Raw genomic sequence first — 18,616 nt, forward strand, 5'->3', positions numbered from 1 at the left:
TGCGGCACGTTCAGCCACAAAATGGAGTAAGTAGCAAGACGGAGCCCCAGCCGAAACCGCACCGAACAGAGACCAAGAAACCAAGAAACCAAACCGAACCAAACCAAACCGACAAGTCGGGTAGAATCATTATATTGACCACAAAGAAAGCCAGTGGAAGAAAGAGCCAAAGAAAGAGGGAGAAGCCCACACAGTGGTATGAGATACATACATATGCACAGATATAGACGGGGACGGAGAAAGAGACAGAGAATGCCATACATACTGTGCCACTGACCCAATTTCCAAGACTCGTTTCTCGTTTGCCACAGCAGAACCGCAGCGGATTTGAAAATGTTCACTCGAAGCAACAGCAGCAGCAGGCAAGCCAGATACAAAGATACTTTGCTCTTTCACCGCAGCAAGTCTGGAGGTAGACAACGATATGCTGCCTCCACTCTGTGTCTGTGTGTTTGCGTGTGTGAAGTGGAGTCTCGACTTCAGTCGCCGCATCCGCATTTCTATGCTGCGAAGTCGCTTCATCTGGTGCTGCTCTTGCGGCTGCTGCCTCGCCAGCTTCTTGATGTATCTGTAACTCGTTTCTGTATCTTGCGCCTTGTATCTGTGGCACTTAAATTTATGCAACATCATGGCAATGTCTCCGATGGTACTGGTATCGAGACCCTCCGCATGCCCCTCTTTGTGTCCTGTCCCATCCATGTCTCTCTCTGTCGCTTCGTTTTGTTCTAATCAAACTGTGCTACGTGTTGCGGCTGTCGCGCTCTCATGGGTTAAGCTTTTGTTGTACTCAAACCTCGAATCTATTTAATTTCGAGATTTTGGCAAACGAGAGAACCTAATGATGTAATTTGAAATGCATTAGAAGCGGCAGATGAGGAGATTCCAACTAAAAACCCCCGAGGTTCACTTCTATGGAATCTCTTTTAATCATTTTCTTCTCTTCTCCATTTCTAATTAAAGTTTATGTCAATTAAAAGTTATTTTCCACTCATTCATCTTTTATTTTTTGGCCACTTAATTGCAGGCAGCTTTCAATGTGCCCAAGCATGACCCAGATCGTGCAGACCATGTAGATGGCACGGAAGATGGGGGAATCCTATAGGATTGAAGTGCCTAAACTGTCATTGGGAACTCACTGAAGTTGAGCACCGAAAAAGTTGGAAAGAAAAATGCTATTAACTTTGGTTGGAACCAGAGATGGTCTGGGGAATGGGTGGGGTATTTAATTTTATTATGAAATATAATAAATGAAGTTGATTTAATTTGGCATAAACACATTTTTCTATAATCGCAAGTAAAAATATGCTAAACATATTCAAGACATTCGTGTATCAAAATTAATAGCAATTAAAAATCAAAGTCTGCCCATTTCCTTTACTTAACATCCGCATGTGTCCTACGTACATACATACATATGTACATACATACATACTTACATACATATGTACATATGTAAGTACATTCATGACTCATCTAGTGGCAAAAGCTTGCTCTCGACCTTTCCAGGCGGCCTCGTCCAGTCGAGGCTATTCTTTTATCGCAATTCCTCCATTCCTCCACTTCGCGAGCAGCAATTGCAGTTTACCTTTTGCTTTGGTTTATTTTTTTGGCACATGCAACTGGCTGCCACTGGCTCCTCCCTTTCCCACCTCCTTGTGACAGGCAGAGGATAGTCCAAAGTATGTTATATAGAAGGTAGGAAGACCTAGAAGGAGTACCAAATGCATAGAAAATCTGTAAAAGCAAATGAGACCTTTCACCGACAGGAGTGTGTGTGTTCAGACATCTTTCCTCACCTTATTTTTTCGCATGCTTTGGACAAGTCTCTTTTAGTTTGTTTTTGTTGAAAATAGCAAATCGGGCGTCGGTCGGCGGCGGGGCGGCTTGGTCGTTCGTGGGTCTTCGTCGCATATTCATATTGTCCAGCAGCTGTTGTTGTTGTTGTTGATGTTGCTGCTGCTGCGGTTGCTGCTGCCCCTCCTCTGCCTAGGCTGTGTGGCGCAGTTAAAGACACAATGACCTTGGGTGAAAGTTGCTCTCCATTTCTATTTTGTATTTGTGTGTTGTTAGTGTGTGTGTGTGTACTGTGTGTTGTTTGTCTATTTTTTTATGTGGCACTGTCAATGCTGCTGATGCTGTTGTTTTGTTGCTGCTTCTGCTATGCCATTTTTGTACGGACATACACACATACATATGTTTGTATGCATATGTATATATACATATGTATGTATACATATTTACGCATGTACATTTGTACATTGCGAATGTAGATAAACAGATGTGCACATGTTCATACGAAAATAGGTTTACATCCATACATATGCATAAATACACACAGGTACAGTGAATGATCAATAATTGAAATACCTTTGTTAACAAAACAAAAATAAATACAGAAATGTTTCACCAAAGAAGTTATCTCCTGGCAAGTTTCCTATTTTTTGGCTTCGCTATTTAAAAATAAATATTCCCCCGGTATCACACATTGTTCCTAGGTCTCAAACGCCCACTGTATTATTAGTTTTAACGATTTTGTTTTGTCTCCCCACATTTGCTTTTGTGTCGCTGTGGCTCTCCATCTCTCTATTTGTTTTTCTCCCCCTCACGCGTTGGTGTTTTGATTACTTTTGCTCTTGATTGAGACTTTGATGGATGCACAGTGGAGCCACAAAACAGAACGGAAATGGATCGCGTGCAGGAAGTAGCAGGCGAGAGGAAGTACAACAGAGGGGGTACGGGTGCATTTTCGGATGGACTTGGACTTGTTAAGTGCGAAAAATGTTGCAATATTCATAATTTATGCATTCGCTTTTTTGGCAATTAGAAACTATTATTCATATCCGAAATTGCAACTTTTGATTTTGCAATATGTTTACCCACCCTCTGGGGCGCCTGCAAGCAACTCCGAGACTTTGTCTTCACGCCTCGCCGATCGGCATCGGCTGACCAAGATTCTGAGCAGAATAAATCATGTCTGTAATAACATTATAATCAATTATTAATATTTTAAGTGTTGTGCTGGTTTTATTATTGTTTTTTTTCTCCTCTTTTTTACAGACTTTAATTAACTGCAAAAGCAAACAGTGCACAACGGCAAATCTTATGAAATACGCAATTAAACTTGATTATGATTCTGAGCCAAAAAAACACTTGTAGTAATAAAACTATTACCAACAAAAGAAGCATTGCTAACAAGATCAAAGACAAGTGCATTGAAAGGTGTGCGAAATAATTGCAGCAGTTTCCATGAAATTCTAACTCAGAAATCATTCAACAAGAAGCTACCAATTCGATTAAATTTTGTACATTTGTAGGTATGTACATATTTTAATAGCTCATTGACTTAATGAAGTACCAAAGACAAAATAAGACAAAATAATAATTATCACAAAGCTGACATAATTAATTAATTAATTATCGTCCAAATGGCACAGAGCTATGCTACTGTAACCATTTATTTGAAATAAATGAAGGCCATTGTTTAAGTGCTATTTTTATACATATATTTTAAAAGGATCTAAAAGCACAATTTTTATAATACACTTGAGCTTGAGCCTCTTCCAATGGGTACTGCATGGCCATATATTTACATACATTTGTCTTTATATTTCTCGTCCATAGCGAAAGTCTTTCTTTCCAAGGGGCGGAGAGATATTTCACCATACAAATCTTCCGTTGCGTTGTCAAGTTCGTGGTGCATTTTAATGGCACACACGATGGATGGCCTAAAACTGGTTAAGAACGGTTAAAGCCGAACAACAACAAAATGAAGAAGACGAGGCGACGCGACTGCAATTAATTTACAATGCTCAAGAGGCAACAACAACAACAACAACAACCAGCAACAACACTAGAAGCAATACCAACAACAAGAAAGAAAAGTTCGCTTTGGGGCCGAAGCTATTGATACCCTCTAGCAGATCGATCTTAATCTTAATCGACATTAATATTCTGTTTAACTTTGGCTTAGATGCTACAAGTTTACCCTTCGAGGATGTACATATGTAGAATATCTCTAGATAGAATGATCTTCTTGAAATCGGAATACCCTCTTGAAGGGTATTGCCACAGACGGCGCGTGATCTATGCGATCAATGGTCAGTGGGGTAGTGGCAGCGGGGGGAATAATGGTGGGGCAGAGGGACAACGTGGAACAGGGGGAACTGGCTGGTCAGCGACAAGTGACCTCATTTTTATTGGAACCTCTCTCGCGGCCTGGCCTCTCTTGGTTGCGTGGCATGGCGTGTGTTGTTTGTACTATGTACGTGTTGTTGTTGCTTGTTGTACGTTGTTCTACTTTGAAATTTCACTTTTCAAATGTGAGTTTTATAAGCGTGCTCGCCTGCGTTAGTGTGTGTTAGCTGAAGAACACACACAAAATAATTAATAATCAAATCATTTTCCTCTGCAAGTTTGCGCCTTAAGTCATTCGATTTTCGAATGCAGCGGGAATTTGCATACAAAACAGAATGCAGCAGAAATATCACAAGCAGAGAGGAGATTCCAAAGAGCAGAATGGCAGATTCTGATGTAATTTATCATCGATTTTAAAATAATTACTGCAGTTACAAGTTAAATTTCAGTCCAATTCCGATTCTGATTTAATCTCCCTCTAACAAAGATTCGCTCCCATAAAGCTTTAGCTGTAGCTGTATTCTTTTCATGAATCAATCGACTCAGTTTAGTGAGGGCTTCAAGCAAATGTCATACCCGGCTCAAACCGAAAGAGCAGCCGAAAGAGCAACGGACAAAAGCAAGGCAACTTCAATGACGATTTAACCTCAAACTTCAGAGTGTCACTGTCATGGCCCTTTTTACTACTCTGCAGCCAAACAGCAAAAGCACCAACAACAAAGTCGTAGTCGCTATAACCTGTTGGCAATTCAGTTTATGACTTTTTTGCCTGTCCCACGGTGGGCAAAATTCAACAAAACCGAACCAAATAGCAGTGCCGGCTGCACTTTTCAGCTTTCACCGCGTCCGTGTTCCACTGTGCAGGCGCACGTATACGTATTGCCACCAAAAAGTGGGTCAACATGAAACAAGCCAGAAAAAAAAGTGGAAAAAAGCAGCAGCAGCCAGAGCCGAGCCAGAGTCAGAGCCAGAAACAACTACAAAGCGGCAAAATCACGCTGACGAGCGGCTCGCATCGGCTGGGAGCAAGTGAGATGGCAAGAGCATGGCAGCCACAACTTACTTGTTGAATTGCCTTCTGCTTGGAGCGGGCCGTAGATTTATTTTTTGGGGGTTTGGCCTTTTTGGAATTTATGTAAAGTTTGCGACGCTGGGATGGAGCAAAGGTGGCGCAGGCGCCTGGGGTGTGTGAGTGGGTGTGAGCAGCAAAAAAAAAGCCATAAGCCTGCTTTATGTGTGTAACTGTACATTTAGGCAGCGAATATTCAGCATCTTGACAAGGTTTTAATGCTTTACCAATTTTAAATGACCGCCAAACCATACAAAGCGCCATCTATTGCTGAGCTATGGAACCACATTGTTTTTTTTGCTTGCAGCGACTAGAATTCTAGAGATGGACCAAGCAGCAGGGATCAATATACATTTTTTTGCTTGCGTATATGTGAACTAGTCTAGTTTGGATTGCATTTTAGCAAGGACTTGCGTATCAATGAATAGCAAATAATATCTTACGACCATATAAGGTCTAGAAGAAAGAATCTCCTTTGCTGGACATTAGAATAATCAGTTCTTCTGAAGATCGTACTGTTGCGCACCCGTTTAAATTGCTATGCTAAAACTGTGGATTACATACTTCAACTAATTTATGTATCGAAAGAACTTTAGCCGTTTAACCTAAGTTTGCACCTGTTTGAATAAAGGGGGGCTAACTGGGTAAGCACAGTTATTACCGGCATATTTATGGTATTTTTTTTGACATGAGAAGGTATATTTCGGTATATTCGACGGTATCTTTGATCGAGGCGTCTGCGGTCACACTGCTACAAAAACTATAAAAATAAAAACATTTTTTAACTTTTCGGGCTAAATGTGCCCTAAATAATCGATTCTATTTCTGATTGTCAGCCTAGGCAAATTGGACATTCGTCGGTGGGATATTTTGACACAGCAAATGTGAACGCAAAGTGGCGGGCAGACAACAACAAAACGCACAAATCAAGGAGCAGAGCAGGAATTGCCATACTGTGAGTCCAGAGGAGCCAGCAACGCCATGAACTCTCTGCGGCAGTTCTATCTGGAGATCCCGGTCGTCACCAGGGCCTACACAACAGTCTGCGTGCTCACAACGCTGGCGGTGGTAAGTCATTGTCCCGATTCAGGCCATATATTTGCCCCCGGTGGGTGACGTGTACCCTCCCATCTGTTTGTTAACCTTTTCATTGATGTGGATCCTCTCCTGCAGCACCTGGATTTGGTGTCGCCGCTACAGCTGTACTTTAATCCCACGCTGATTGTGCGCAAATTCCAAATTTGGCGACTGGCCACCACATTCCTGTACTTTGGAACCATCGGCATTACCTTCTTCTTCAATATGGTCTTCACATATCGCTACTGCCGCATGCTGGAGGACGGCTCATTCCGCGGGCGTAGCTCCGACTTTGTCATGATGTTCATCTTTGGCGGCGTGCTGATGACGTTCTTTGGCATCTTTGTCAACCTGTTGTTCCTGGGCCAGGCCTTCACTCTGATGCTGGTCTATGTGTGGTCGCGACGCAACCCTTCCGTGCCCATGAACTTTTTCGGCGTGCTCAACTTTCAGGTGAGTCCGAGAGGTCTCTGAGAATATGCTGTAAGCGTACTAGCTAATCCCTTGTGGACAGGCTCCCTATCTTCCCTGGGTCCTGCTCTGCTGCTCCATGATTCTGGGCAACACGGTTTGGGTGGACATAATTGGCATGGGCGTAGGCCACATCTACTATGTGCTGGAGGATGTATATCCAACACTCTCCAATGGATACAGACTGATCAAGACTCCATATTTTCTGTAAGTTTTAATCTACTTTCGCTTTTGTTAAGCTAAACCTCAACCCTTCCCTTTTAGAAAAAGGCTTTTTAACGAGCACATTGAGCGCAACTACCAGGCAGCAGCTGAGGATCGTCCTGGCGGTTTTCCATGGGGCGGCGAGGGTGGCGAGCCACTGCTAGTCCAGAACGGAGGGCAGCCGGAGGCGGCGGATCAGGAGCCACCGGCTGCAGCGGCGCCGCAATAACGAAACTGAATTGTTACAAAATTGTTTTCTATTCCGACGACGACAATGTTGTGTACCCCTCCGCCACCTCCCATTTGGTGCTTGGTATCATTAGGCGTATAGTATTGAGAGAGGCGTGCAATAGTTAGCCAAAGTTAATTCAAAGTGTGGGCGTGTATACAATTGATTGGTTTATTTTCTGATGCAGAGTCCAATACACACGCCACTAAAAGTACTTTAAATTCGACCCTAAGAGATGCATTCATGATAGATTGAACGTTACACTGCACATGTGATTATATATATACAGACATGCTACAAATAAACGAAATTGAAAGAGTAACGAAGTATTGCACTCCCACTTAAGTGTAATGCTTTTATTTTTTGTTGACCTTTATAGTTTAAACCTTATTTGTAGATATTAAAATCAGACAATCAGTGGAGAATTGATTCACCAATCGGATAAAATAATAGGTGTTTTGCTGAGAGTCGTAATTAGCTGGTAATATTAAATAGAATATCAAAATTGAGTAATATATGTATGTTCTCGGACTCGGTATATGTGTGGTATATTTTGAAATGAGACAATATATTTCGGTATTCGTTTTAGAGTCATGCGGTATATTTAATCGGTAGTCGACTATTTACTATTTATTTATGTATTATAAATTAATTAATTTTTTTAAGTATATATAAACGGAATAAAAATGTCAAACCTTGTGATAAATCAACTAACGCACCCGCAGCGCGTGCGCTTGCTCTACAAAACCATTCTGCGATTGCATCGAGGTGAGTGTGGGTTTCACAACTGGCGCATATATTCCATCCAGATATTTGTTATTTCTAGGAATGCCCACAGAACTGCGAGCTCTGGGCGATGGCTATGTGCGGGACGAATTCAAGCGACATCTCAAGTGCAATCCCATGGAGGCGCAGCTCTTTATGACTGAATGGGCCGTAAGTTTTACGTAATTACCAAGATGTGGGCATCGCAGCTGACAATTGTTTTTTCAGCGCTATGCCTCAACAATTACGAAGCAGCTGGGACTGCGGGGCAAGCCGAAGGGAGAGTTGGGCGAGGAAATTGATCCCAATGCAGTGGAAATGCTGAAAGATGACCAGGTGGTGCAGCTCTATGAGCTCATGCTTGCTGCCAAGGGACTGGAGGGCGATACAATCACGGCAGACGATGTGCGCGGCAGCAGTAAAAGCAAATAAATCGGTTTATTATTCTATTTTTTGCAACACCTTGTACTCGTACTTAATGCCGTTCTCCTCCTGAACGCCTAGGGGTGTGTCCGCATCGGGCGACACCTCGCGGAAGCTGTCCGGAATGCTGGGAAAGAAGGTATCGCTTTCAAAGTTCTGCTGGATTTTGGTTATGTAAAGACGGTCGCAACGGGGCGAGGCCATGGCTTCCTTGTAAACTCCACTGCCGCCCACAATCCAGACATTCTCGATTTCGTCGCGCAAGGCCTTCGTTTCCAGATGCTTCATGGCTTCCTCTAGGTTGGAGCACAGTACCACATCACTGGGCAGATCTGCCGGCTGCAACGTGGTGCTCAAGACAATGTTCAAGCGCTCTGCCAGCGGACGCTTGCTGGCGGGCACTCCGAAGTAGGTTCTTCTGCCCATGATTACCGCATTGCGTTTGCAGGGATCGCTGGTCCGCTTGGTGGTGCGACTAAAGTACTTCAGCTCGGATCTGCAGTGGTTATTATTTCCAGAGCAACATTTAAGATTGGACGGACCATCAGGACATAAGCTTACTTACTTGATGCTCCATGGCAGGTCTCCCTTGAGGCCAATGCCAAAGTTCTCGCAAACTGCGACAATCAGATTAAAACGCAACATCTTTTCGCCAGTCATTCTAGTTTCTGTATTATATGCAGCGTAATAACTAAAACCGGCATCAAATTCAATAACAACATGAACAGCTGACAACCGCATTGGGCGCCATTTTCTGATGCCAGCTTGCAAAGCGATACTTGCTATCGATACTATCGATGATGTGTTCGTTTTATTTTATTTCGAAATTTGTACATATTTGGTGTGAGGATAGTGCTACCTTATTACTCTGGTCCTTCCAGCAGCCAAAAAGTTTCCATCTCGCCCTTTCCCTTGACTTTGACGAAGCCACGCAGCTCCAACTTGTAGCCGACCTTGCGCACCTTTGTGGCCGTGTAATTGGAGAGCTGAATCTTCCAGGGATCGCTGCTGCTCTCCATGCGGGAGGCGGTGTTGACCGTGTCCCCGAACAGACAATATCGGGGCACCTTCTGGCCAACGACTCCGGCCACCACGGGCCCCGAGTTGATGCCCACGCGAATGGCCACGCCCGGCAGTGCATGAGCTTTGACCTTCTTCATCACGCGCAGGGACAGATCACATGCGTGCTCCGCATGCAGAGGGTTGACGTCGGGTGCACCGGACACGGCCATGTAGACCATGCCCACGGTCTCCACCTTGTAGACAAACGGAGAAATGATTTCCTCATCCAGAGCCGAGAAGACCTTGTTCAATGTGGTCACAGCCTGCATGGCGTCTTGGATGTTGTTCGAGCCGCTGTCGTAGACATTCAGGACCTCGATGAAGATGACGGAGACCTCCTCGAAGCTCTGGCAGACGTGCTCCTCACTCTTCCTCATACGCTCGGCTATGGGACGTGGAATCATGGAGTAGAGCAGATCATCACCCTGACGTTTCCAGGAGTCAGCCAGCTCCAGGGACTTCTCCAGTTCGTCGGACCGCTGCTCCTCCTTCTCGAACAGGATTTCCAGCTTGGAGCAGTGCTGCCAGCCAGCCATGACCAGCTCCCTGCTGAGGCCGTGCGGATTGAGATCGTTCAGGTACAGACCGATGCCGTGCAGTTCATCCAGATTCTCGATCAACGGACTGCACAGGAATATCAGCGAGTCCACGTCCTTGATGTAGAACATCTGACCCTTGAGCAGGATGGATCGGAGGCCCACTGAGGGACGACGCTGTCCCGTGGCTGGATCGATTTCATCCTTCGTGGCGGCAGCAACAGCAGCAGCTGCCTCGTCGTCCTTGGCGTGCTCCACACTGAACTCCTGGGCACTGGCCAGGGCCATCGTCTGGGCCTCGTTGAGGCTGGCGTCGTCCAAGGTGTCGTAGTCAAAGTTAAGGGCTGCATCGTATGCGGCACGATTGTGGCCAGTGCGGATGAGCTCAAACTCGAAGAGAACCGTTCGCATCTGGTGAATGGTCTCCCAATCGATCTTGGTGTCCTTGGGCCGGCGGCACTTGAACAATTCCAAGATATGGCTGCCGATGAAACTCTTTGGATTCACGCCCGGATTGTGCAGTATCCACGTTTCGATGATCTTCTCGCCAGCGAGAGTTATCTTCATGTCGTGGTTCAGCACGATCGTGAAGGGGAACAGCTCCAGGAACACGTTCAGGTCCACGGATGGCATCTTCAGCTGCGAAGGATGGGCCACGACGTTCACTCTCTTGGCCATGTAGTCGCGGTTGTCAAAGTCCAGGCGGTACTTGACGATCACCGTCATCGGACCCTCCGACAGCTTGATGGGACCCGCCGTACCGCCGCAAATGTCGTTCTGGCTCTCCAGCACATACGCCGTCATGTCCAGGCCATAGAACTCTTTGGCCACCTCCGTCATCTGCCCAATGAGGTACTTGGACATGCCCGTTCGCCCACTGCGATACAGGATGACAGCTCCATTGTCGTCCATGTTGGTCAGCTGCATGCTCGGCGACTTCATCTTGGGATAGGTGAAGCGCATCTGGAGATGAATGTTGTCGATCGACTGCAGAAAGTCGCAGAAGTATCGGCCCGTGGAGCGAATCATCTTGTCGTAGCCAAAGTTGGTGAAGAACCTCACGAAGCATTTCCCGAAGAAGTTCATGCAGAAGTCGAAGGACTCGCCGCTGCAGGCGGACAGGGCGGCGGCAAAGTCCGGCATCATCTTGTCCGGATAGATCTGGTGAGTCTTGAAGCTGTTGTGCTTGCAGTCGACTATTTGGCAGATCTTCTTCCACATCTCCACCCCATACTCCTTCTGGATGTAGTGCTGCACGCTCTCGTACAGCATCCCATACATGCTGGCGGCTGTGTGGTTCGCTCCTGGGGAATGGTCAATGGGGGTTTGGCCAGTTGGGGGCCTGTCTGTCGCACAAATTGCTTGGGCAAAAAGTTGCTCTGCAACGAGGAAAAGTTTAGAGGCACATAATTAGGATAACAAAGTTTTTCCATTATGCACTGCTGGTAATTAGGTGAAGTCTGCCCCAAGGCAGATATGGCAAAGTGTGTCAGGTCAGGGATTAGCCAACGAAGATAAGGCTCGAGTGATTGATGAGGGATTAAGTGAGTGCCCGGGCCCGTGCCTATCCCATAAACCATCAAATAAAATCATCAGGCGTTAAATTGACTTGGATTTTAAAGAACATAAAGTAACATATTCCAGAAAAATGAATAATTGCAGGCGCCTCGTATCTACTCCACAACAGGCCCCAGGGAAGGTTAAGCATGCCTTCATTTTGCCTTTGCCTATGCCTTATCCTTGTCTTTTGATTTATTGCCTCTACGGTTTAATTTGGCACGCGCCGCCTCAGAGACTTTTACTCATGTTCCGCAGTGCTTGTCACGTCCTTGCCAGAGCTCGTTGTCCCCTTGACTTATTTCCGTTGGCTTTTTGTTGCCGTTAATTCGCCATGTTGCTTGCGGTGACTTCTTTTCAATTCTGCCGCCCCCAAACCCCAGCGGGCAGGTCGTGGGTTAAACTTACTGTGGGGCCATAAATTCTCAAACATCTTTCGGGAGTTTGTGTATTCAATTCTGACCAAAACATGCAAATATCTCTTAGGGCAAGAGTCGTAAAAAATATATATAAAAATTCTTTGCTGTGCAGTGAAAAGAAATATGGAAAAACGGTGGCGTTTGATTAATGTTTTAGGATATTAACTGACTTAACTGACTAATTTATTAAAACGGAAGCACTTGTTTTTGTCACTATTATTCTTAATATTCCTATAAATAACCAAAAATGCGGTCTGTATTTTTGTCTACATAAGAACGTCTGTGCTCGAGACTTAATTTCCTCTGACTTCTCCCATAACAAAATGAGTTAATTTCTAGAATGTCTTGTGCCAAAATATAACAACTATTTTATCTTATTTTCTTCTAATAAATCTACTTAAAATTTAGTCAATTTATTAGGGTTTAAGTACTACATTTTATTGGGCTCAATTCAATAATTCAATTTCCCTTTTCTGCCACCAAGTAAAAGAACCTTCCCAAAATACGTGACAAAAATTAATTAAATTATAAATTAGACACCCAAAGTAAAGGGTCAAATGGGAGTTAAAACTTTCTGTACATATTTTACGATCTGTATAAAATAAGTCTGACCATCCTCGGATATGCTTAAAGATTGGCAACTCAATGAAAAATTAATTTCCACTTAAGCGTTGTTCATTTCCCTGTGGCTGTGAAATTAGCATATTGTATCCGTGCTAATCCGGCTAACTTTAGATTGCCTTTTACTCCTGATTAAATCGCCATCAGATGTTGCACAAATATTCAAGTTTTGTTCCGCACATCCACTGTTAGATCTGAAGTTTTAATTTTATACACGCGGCATTTGCTTTTCGCTTATTTATAATTTAGGGGAACTCACAGCAAGACTTTTTGGGGCATATGCTCACACACAGCACAGCCTCCTGCCGGACACGTTAGCACTCGATTTATATGTATGTGTTTTGTACGTATATTTTATTTTGGTGGAGCTCTTTCTCTCTCCCTGTCTCTGGGGCCGTGTTCCGTCGCCGTCTGTTGCTATTGTTACACTAAATTTGTTTGGCCGCCTGTCGCTGTTTCTTTGGCTTTTTCCCGTGTGATTTGCTCCATGGTTTCCTCTTCGTGCGTCTGGGCCGGAGTCGGAGCCGGCGTCGGCTTTGGAGTCGTGCGAAGTGTATTTCTCGTAGCCGGCAATCAGACTGGCGGTCGTCGTGCGAATGAAGCGTGCATCGTTGGCGGTCTGTCCTTTTATAGTCCCCTCCCCACCGTGGCCAGACTCCTGTTGGATGGATGTTTCCGGGCCACTTACGACCTCCGTGTTTGCGCCTCGACACGCACATCTCTGTTTGACCATCATCATCATCATCATTATGGACATCGCCAGTCAATGCTCTTTGGCTTCGGGCCTCTGGGTCTCTGCCACTGTCTCTCTCTTTCTCGATAATGTATCAACATTGACACACTGCCAAAGGAGTCATTTTTCTCTCTGTTCATTCCTTTTATGGTACACACACAATAAGCACCGAATACGTGCTCGCGTACTTGGCATTCCGTGCAAAATATTGTCCTTTGGAGCGGACTGACTCCTTTTCGTTACACTTCAAATGTTCTCACAGGGATGGGTAATACCTGCTCGAATTTCATTGGGTTCTGTTATGGCGGAAACACATGAATAAATTCTTTAAAGTGTTCTTGGCTATCAGGAGGAAATACACTTGAATGAACTTATTTCTTAACACCTAAAAATCTCATTTTATTCTGTAATTTCGAATATGTTTTGTGGTATACTTGCTCGAATTCTTACTCTACCCACTCCTATATTTATGCAGGAATTTTCTTGACAATCTGCCAGCCCTGGGAGTCCTTGCTGTTAGCTGCTCGTCAAATGTATCATTGTCGTAGCCTTTCGCTTTTTCCTTGGCATTTTCCCTATTCCCCCAGTGGCTGGATGGGTGGCTGTGGGGGTAGGCTCTGCTCTTCCTAATATCATTCCATTTTCACGCATACTTTTGCAATAAATACATACAAACGTTCAGCCATATGTGTGTGTGTGTGTCCTTGCTACATATTTGATGTTGTGTTTTAAAGCTATATAAATGGGGATTTCGGCTCCCCCCAGAGCAGCGCAGCATCGCAACCCAACCTTTGTCCTACTTAACCGAAACGGATTTCCCGGAGAGCTTTTCAAATTGGCGTTGACAATTTTATGGGCAAAGAGTGAAGATAATATGCGAGGACATGGGCCATCGACGGACCTTCTCTGCTGGATGTCAGAGCCACGGACACGGAACGGAACCCGTGTTGGAAATGCTTAAAACCCACTCAAAATGTCATTAATAACGCACGGGCAAGGGGCGATTACAATGGGAAACTGAGCTAAAACTAAATACGAAAAGGATATCAAGTTGTGTCGCTTAATTTTGCCAAAATAAAGAACTTAATTAGTCCTGTGTCCCGGTGCGATTGGTCATTGTCATTATTGGGCGAGAATTAATTGGCAAGCGTACCGACACTTGAGTACCGACACTTGCGCTACACGCAAAATGGCTTAATTTAATTTCGGAACGAAACTCCAGAAGTCATGAACGTGAACACACTTGGAGAAACTACTAGAGGTTCAAGCCGTCCTTGCGTAAAGTTTCCTTAAAGATCTACTTGATTTTGTTGGCCATTTTACTCAGTACTTAAGTTCTTTCTTTCATAATTTAGTTGGCCATTTTACCCGGTACTCGGTCTTGCCTTGCTCTCAAAGACATCCGAGCGGGAGTAACATGATTTTGTGTGCAGACAAGCACTTCAGATTAGACTCTACATTTTAGAAGTAGAAATTCTCTCACATCGAATATTAATTCGAGAATAAACTTCCTAAAACTGGCTGCATGTTTATTTTTTTCTAGAGGGAGACTTTCTGGAAGGAACTTCTACTGATGCCAGAGCCAAATGGCTTTATTTCCTGATCTATTATTTATTTATTAATTCTCATAAAGGGTACCTCTCCAAGATTATCTTTTTGTTCTCAGTGCAGTGTCCAATAATTGCCTGCGTGGCTAGCTATGGCTGGTGTGCCAGGCGACACGCAATTTATCCATAAAAGTTATTAAAAAAGGATATTTGTAAATGAAAGTTGTCTGGTGGGAATGAGAGCAGAAACGAGACCCTCTTCAGTTGAATGTTCGAGCAAGAGGAAAGCAGCTGTTGGCTAAATTCCCATTTACGAGTGTCCCAAAACAAGGGACTGCGACCTCAGTTTGGCTATCTGAAACACCTACAACTAAAGTCTTCCCATAAAACTCAACGTAGAAGGAGGGAAACTCTCGTTTTATTTTATTGAAAATAGTTTCAGAAGCCTCAAGTGTGGAATATTATTTTTGGTGCAGTTGTTCAACATTAAATCTAACAGAATTTCCATCAATTCAATCCTCTGGTCCCTCGAGCAGCCAATAGGTCTCCATTTCGCCCTTGCCCTTGACCTTGACAGTGCCGCGGGACACGACCTTGTAGCCCAGTTCGCTCACTTTATCTGCAGTGTATTTGGAGAGCTGAATCTTCCAGGGATCGCTGCTGCTCTCCATGCGGGAGGCGGTGTTGACCGTGTCCCCAAAGAGACAATATCGTGGCACCTTCTGGCCAACCACTCCGGCCACCACGGGCCCCGAGTTGATGCCCACGCGAAGAGCCACATCGCCCATTTCCTTGGGATCGAACTTCTTCATCACCCGCAGGGCCATGTCACATGCGTGCTGGGCATGCAAGGGATTGACATCTGGTGCCCCGGAGACAGCCATGTAGACCATGCCCACGGTCTCCACCTTGTAGACGAACGGGGATACAATCTCTTCATCGAGAGACGAGAAGACCTTGTTCAGCGTGTTCACTGCCATCATGGCTCCCTGAATGCTGTTCAGGCCGCCGTCGTAGACATTCAGCACCTCTATAAAGATGATGGAGACCTCCTCGAAGCTCTGACACACCTGCTCCTGGCTGTGCCTCATTCGTTCGGCAATCGGCCGAGGGATCATGGAATAGAGCAGATCATCACCCTGACGTTTCCAGGAGTCAGCCAGCTCTAGGGACTTCTCCAGTTCGTCGGAGCGCTGCTCCTCCTTCTCGAACATGATCTCCAGCTTGGAGCAGTGCTGCCAGCCAGCCATGACCAGCTCCCTGCTGAGGCCGTGCGGGTTGAGATCGTTCAGGTACAGACCAATGGCGTGCAACTCATCCAGATTCTCGATCAACGGGCTGCACAGGAATATCAGCGAGTCCACGTCCTTGATGTAGAACATCTGACCTTTTAGGAGAATAGATCTCAGGCCCTGGGAGGAGCGACGTTCTCCGGTGGCCGGATCGATTTCGTCCTCTTGGTCAGTAAGCTCCGCATCGGCCGGGTGTGCGTCATTGAACTCCTTGGCCTTGGTGAGGGCCATGGTCTGGGCCTCATTCAGATCCATTTCGTCGTAGTTCTCAAAGTCCATGTTCAGGGCAGCGTCGTAGGCATCCCGATTGTGCCCCGTGCGGATCAGCTCGAACTCGAACAGCACCGCCCGCATCTGGATCAGTGTGTCCCAATCGATTTTGGTGTCCTTGGGGCGTCGACAGTGGAACAGATCCATGACGTGAGTGCCAATAAAGCCCTTGGGATTGGCCCCAGGATTGTGCATTATCCATGTCTCCACAATCTTCTCCCCGGCATGCGTAATCTTCATGCTGTGGTTCAGGACAAAGGTGAAGGGGAACAGGTCCAGGAAAACGTCCAGCTTCACCGTGGGCATCCTCAGCTGCGAGGGATGCGCCTCCGTATTCACACGCTTGGCCATGTACTCGGAGTTGTCGAAGTCCAGGCGATACTTCACGATGACAGTGAGCGGACCCTCTGTCAGCTTGATGGGACCCGCCGTTCCGCCGCTGATGTCGTTTTGGCTCTCGATTACATAGGCCTTGATCGGCAGGCCATAAAACTCCTGCGCCACCTCCGTCATCTGACCAATGAGGTACTTGGACATGCCCGTCCGGCTGCTGCGATAGAGAATGACGGCGCCCTTGTCGTCCATGCTGGTCAGCTGCATGCTCGGGGACTTCATCTTGGGATAGGTGAACCGCATGATCAGGTGAATGTTGTCGATGGACTGCAGAAAGTCGCAGAAATAGCGTCCCGTGGAGCGAATCATCTTGTCGTAGCCAAAGTTGCTGAAGAACCTCACGAAACACTTCCCAAAGAAGTTCATGCAGGAGTCGAAGGACTCGCCCGTGCAGGCGGACAGGGCCGCCGCTATATCCGGCATCAGCTTGTCCGGATAGATCTGGTGGGTCTTGAAGCTGTTGTGCTTGCAGTCGATGATGTGACAGACCTTCTTCCAAACGTCTACGCCGTACTCCTCCTGCACGTAGTGCTGGACACTCTCATAGAGCATGCCATACATGATGGAATTCCTGCAATGGGAAATGGGAATAAAATAAGAGAAATATTCGGCCAACACTGCAACTTGCTATAATTTTGTTTCACAACTTTCTCTGTTACCTTTTACCTTGTTCAACAGGTCCCGTTCCTTTTTTAATGCTACACTTTAAAACTCTTTACAAGTTCTGCTTTAAACGCTGCTTAGTTTCTCTTTTATTTCCGTTTTAGCAGGCAATTGCCTCTGGCAACATCTGAGACTTATTTAGTTTATAATTTCAAGGAAATTCAATTTAACACACGCACGGGCGCGACCAAGCAGGCTGCCTTTACACACGAACACACACGCAATACCGCAGAGACGACAATTTTTTCATTATTCTTTAGTCGCTTCGCTCGTCCTCTGCTTTTTTCCGCTGTGACTTTAATTCCGTTGTTCTGCTTCACTGCATGTGGATGCTGTCGTGTGTGGGTGCAGTGGAGTGGGATGGGATGATATGGCTTCGGACTTTGGACCTTGTGGACGGTGTTCTGTTGTGCTGCAGCATTAAAGCTTCTCCGCTGGCACTGTGTGTGCGAATGAAACGTCTACCGTTGGGCTCCAGCTCTTTTATAGTCAACCGGCACTCAAAGTACTTACACTCTTACTCTACCCCACTTAGTAGTCCCCGCTTAAACCGCACTTACTCCCTTTCTAGTCGGGCAGTATTACATTTCATGTCATTGCTCCTTGCTGATTCCAATTGACGGTCGCATTTCGATAAAGTATCAAAAAATGAAGTATTTTCCCTTAGTTTATGGCTTTTATAACAATAATTCACACGCACAAAGCGCATTCCAACCACATTTTGTGCTTTAGAATCGATTTCGGAGGGGTTTACTTGGAAATAAATCTCTATAAAAGACAATTTGTCTGTCGTCCTGTTTGCGATGTAATTTTCCTTGGAATTTGTTTGCTTTTGATGTCGGATTCTTTGGTTTGTCTAATGCCGCATTTACATTTGCTTTTATGACAGTTTTAAGAGGATTCAAAAAATTCCCTCAGATATATTCCCTTGCATTGTTTTTTTTACTGTAGTACTTGGGCCAACGGGATTTATGGGTGTATAGCAAACACACAGAACACCTACGCATACACACACACAAATGCTTAACATTTTAATGGTGCGACGTCAGGATTGTCAGAGTGATGATAACGGTTAAATATGGTTGGAGAAAGACAGAGAGGGGAAAATACAGTGAACTCTCGATGGGAAGATTTAAATCTATGTACATCAT

The 18,616-nt window shown here is 45.3% G+C and overlaps 5 protein-coding genes across 5 annotated transcripts; 2 read left to right on the top strand and 3 right to left on the bottom strand.

Annotated features, from left to right (window-relative positions):
• Positions 1-5,953: 5,953 nt before the first annotated feature.
• On the top strand, positions 5,954-7,506 carry LOC117897454 (derlin-2). Its single transcript, XM_034806300.1, has 4 exons — positions 5,954-6,271; positions 6,377-6,733; positions 6,795-6,958; positions 7,016-7,506. The coding sequence occupies exons 1-4, from the start codon at positions 6,185-6,187 to the stop codon at positions 7,182-7,184; spliced, it is 777 nt and encodes a 258-aa protein (XP_034662191.1). The 5' UTR covers positions 5,954-6,184; the 3' UTR covers positions 7,185-7,506.
• A 287-nt stretch (positions 7,507-7,793) lies between these two features.
• Positions 7,794-8,410, top strand: LOC117897456 (succinate dehydrogenase assembly factor 3, mitochondrial). Its single transcript, XM_034806302.1, has 3 exons — positions 7,794-7,952; positions 8,011-8,120; positions 8,178-8,410. The coding sequence occupies exons 1-3, from the start codon at positions 7,871-7,873 to the stop codon at positions 8,379-8,381; spliced, it is 396 nt and encodes a 131-aa protein (XP_034662193.1). The 5' UTR covers positions 7,794-7,870; the 3' UTR covers positions 8,382-8,410.
• LOC117897455 (dihydrofolate reductase) lies at positions 8,356-9,096 on the bottom strand. The gene is made up of 2 exons (XM_034806301.1): positions 8,938-9,096; positions 8,356-8,868 (listed from the first exon to the last, which is right to left on the bottom strand). The coding sequence occupies exons 1-2, from the start codon at positions 9,030-9,032 to the stop codon at positions 8,391-8,393; spliced, it is 573 nt and encodes a 190-aa protein (XP_034662192.1). The 5' UTR covers positions 9,033-9,096; the 3' UTR covers positions 8,356-8,390.
• A 116-nt stretch (positions 9,097-9,212) lies between these two features.
• On the bottom strand, positions 9,213-13,145 carry LOC117898248 (soluble guanylate cyclase 89Db). Its single transcript, XM_034807495.1, has 2 exons — positions 12,827-13,145; positions 9,213-11,349 (listed from the first exon to the last, which is right to left on the bottom strand). The coding sequence occupies exon 2, from the start codon at positions 11,249-11,251 to the stop codon at positions 9,236-9,238; it is 2,016 nt and encodes a 671-aa protein (XP_034663386.1). The 5' UTR covers positions 11,252-11,349; positions 12,827-13,145; the 3' UTR covers positions 9,213-9,235.
• A 2,101-nt stretch (positions 13,146-15,246) lies between these two features.
• LOC117896487 (soluble guanylate cyclase 89Da) lies at positions 15,247-18,194 on the bottom strand. Its single transcript, XM_034804827.1, has 2 exons — positions 17,462-18,194; positions 15,247-17,373 (listed from the first exon to the last, which is right to left on the bottom strand). The coding sequence occupies exon 2, from the start codon at positions 17,361-17,363 to the stop codon at positions 15,360-15,362; it is 2,004 nt and encodes a 667-aa protein (XP_034660718.1). The 5' UTR covers positions 17,364-17,373; positions 17,462-18,194; the 3' UTR covers positions 15,247-15,359.
• Positions 18,195-18,616: the final 422 nt, after the last annotated feature.

The sequence above is a fragment of the Drosophila subobscura genome, chromosome O (assembly GCF_008121235.1).
Source record: "Drosophila subobscura isolate 14011-0131.10 chromosome O, UCBerk_Dsub_1.0, whole genome shotgun sequence".
Taxonomy (NCBI): domain Eukaryota; kingdom Metazoa; phylum Arthropoda; class Insecta; order Diptera; family Drosophilidae; genus Drosophila; species Drosophila subobscura.

Excerpts from the sequence above, each read along its gene's own strand:
- LOC117897454 (XM_034806300.1), top strand. The coding sequence starts at position 6,185 with ATGAACTCTCTGCGGCAGTTCTATCTGGAGATCCCGGTCGTCACCAGG. Across the intron at positions 6,272-6,376 it reads TGCTCACAACGCTGGCGGTG|CACCTGGATTTGGTGTCGCC; the intron begins GTAAGTCATTGT and ends CCTCTCCTGCAG. Across the intron at positions 6,734-6,794 it reads TCGGCGTGCTCAACTTTCAG|GCTCCCTATCTTCCCTGGGT; the intron begins GTGAGTCCGAGA and ends CCTTGTGGACAG.
- LOC117897456 (XM_034806302.1), top strand. The coding sequence starts at position 7,871 with ATGTCAAACCTTGTGATAAATCAACTAACGCACCCGCAGCGCGTGCGC. Across the intron at positions 7,953-8,010 it reads CATTCTGCGATTGCATCGAG|GAATGCCCACAGAACTGCGA; the intron begins GTGAGTGTGGGT and ends TGTTATTTCTAG. Across the intron at positions 8,121-8,177 it reads TCTTTATGACTGAATGGGCC|CGCTATGCCTCAACAATTAC; the intron begins GTAAGTTTTACG and ends TTGTTTTTTCAG.
- LOC117897455 (XM_034806301.1), bottom strand. The coding sequence starts at position 9,032 with ATGACTGGCGAAAAGATGTTGCGTTTTAATCTGATTGTCGCAGTTTGC. Across the intron at positions 8,869-8,937 it reads GACCTGCCATGGAGCATCAA|ATCCGAGCTGAAGTACTTTA; the intron begins GTAAGTAAGCTT and ends TAACCACTGCAG.
- LOC117898248 (XM_034807495.1), bottom strand. The coding sequence starts at position 11,251 with ATGTATGGGATGCTGTACGAGAGCGTGCAGCACTACATCCAGAAGGAG.
- LOC117896487 (XM_034804827.1), bottom strand. The coding sequence starts at position 17,363 with ATGTATGGCATGCTCTATGAGAGTGTCCAGCACTACGTGCAGGAGGAG.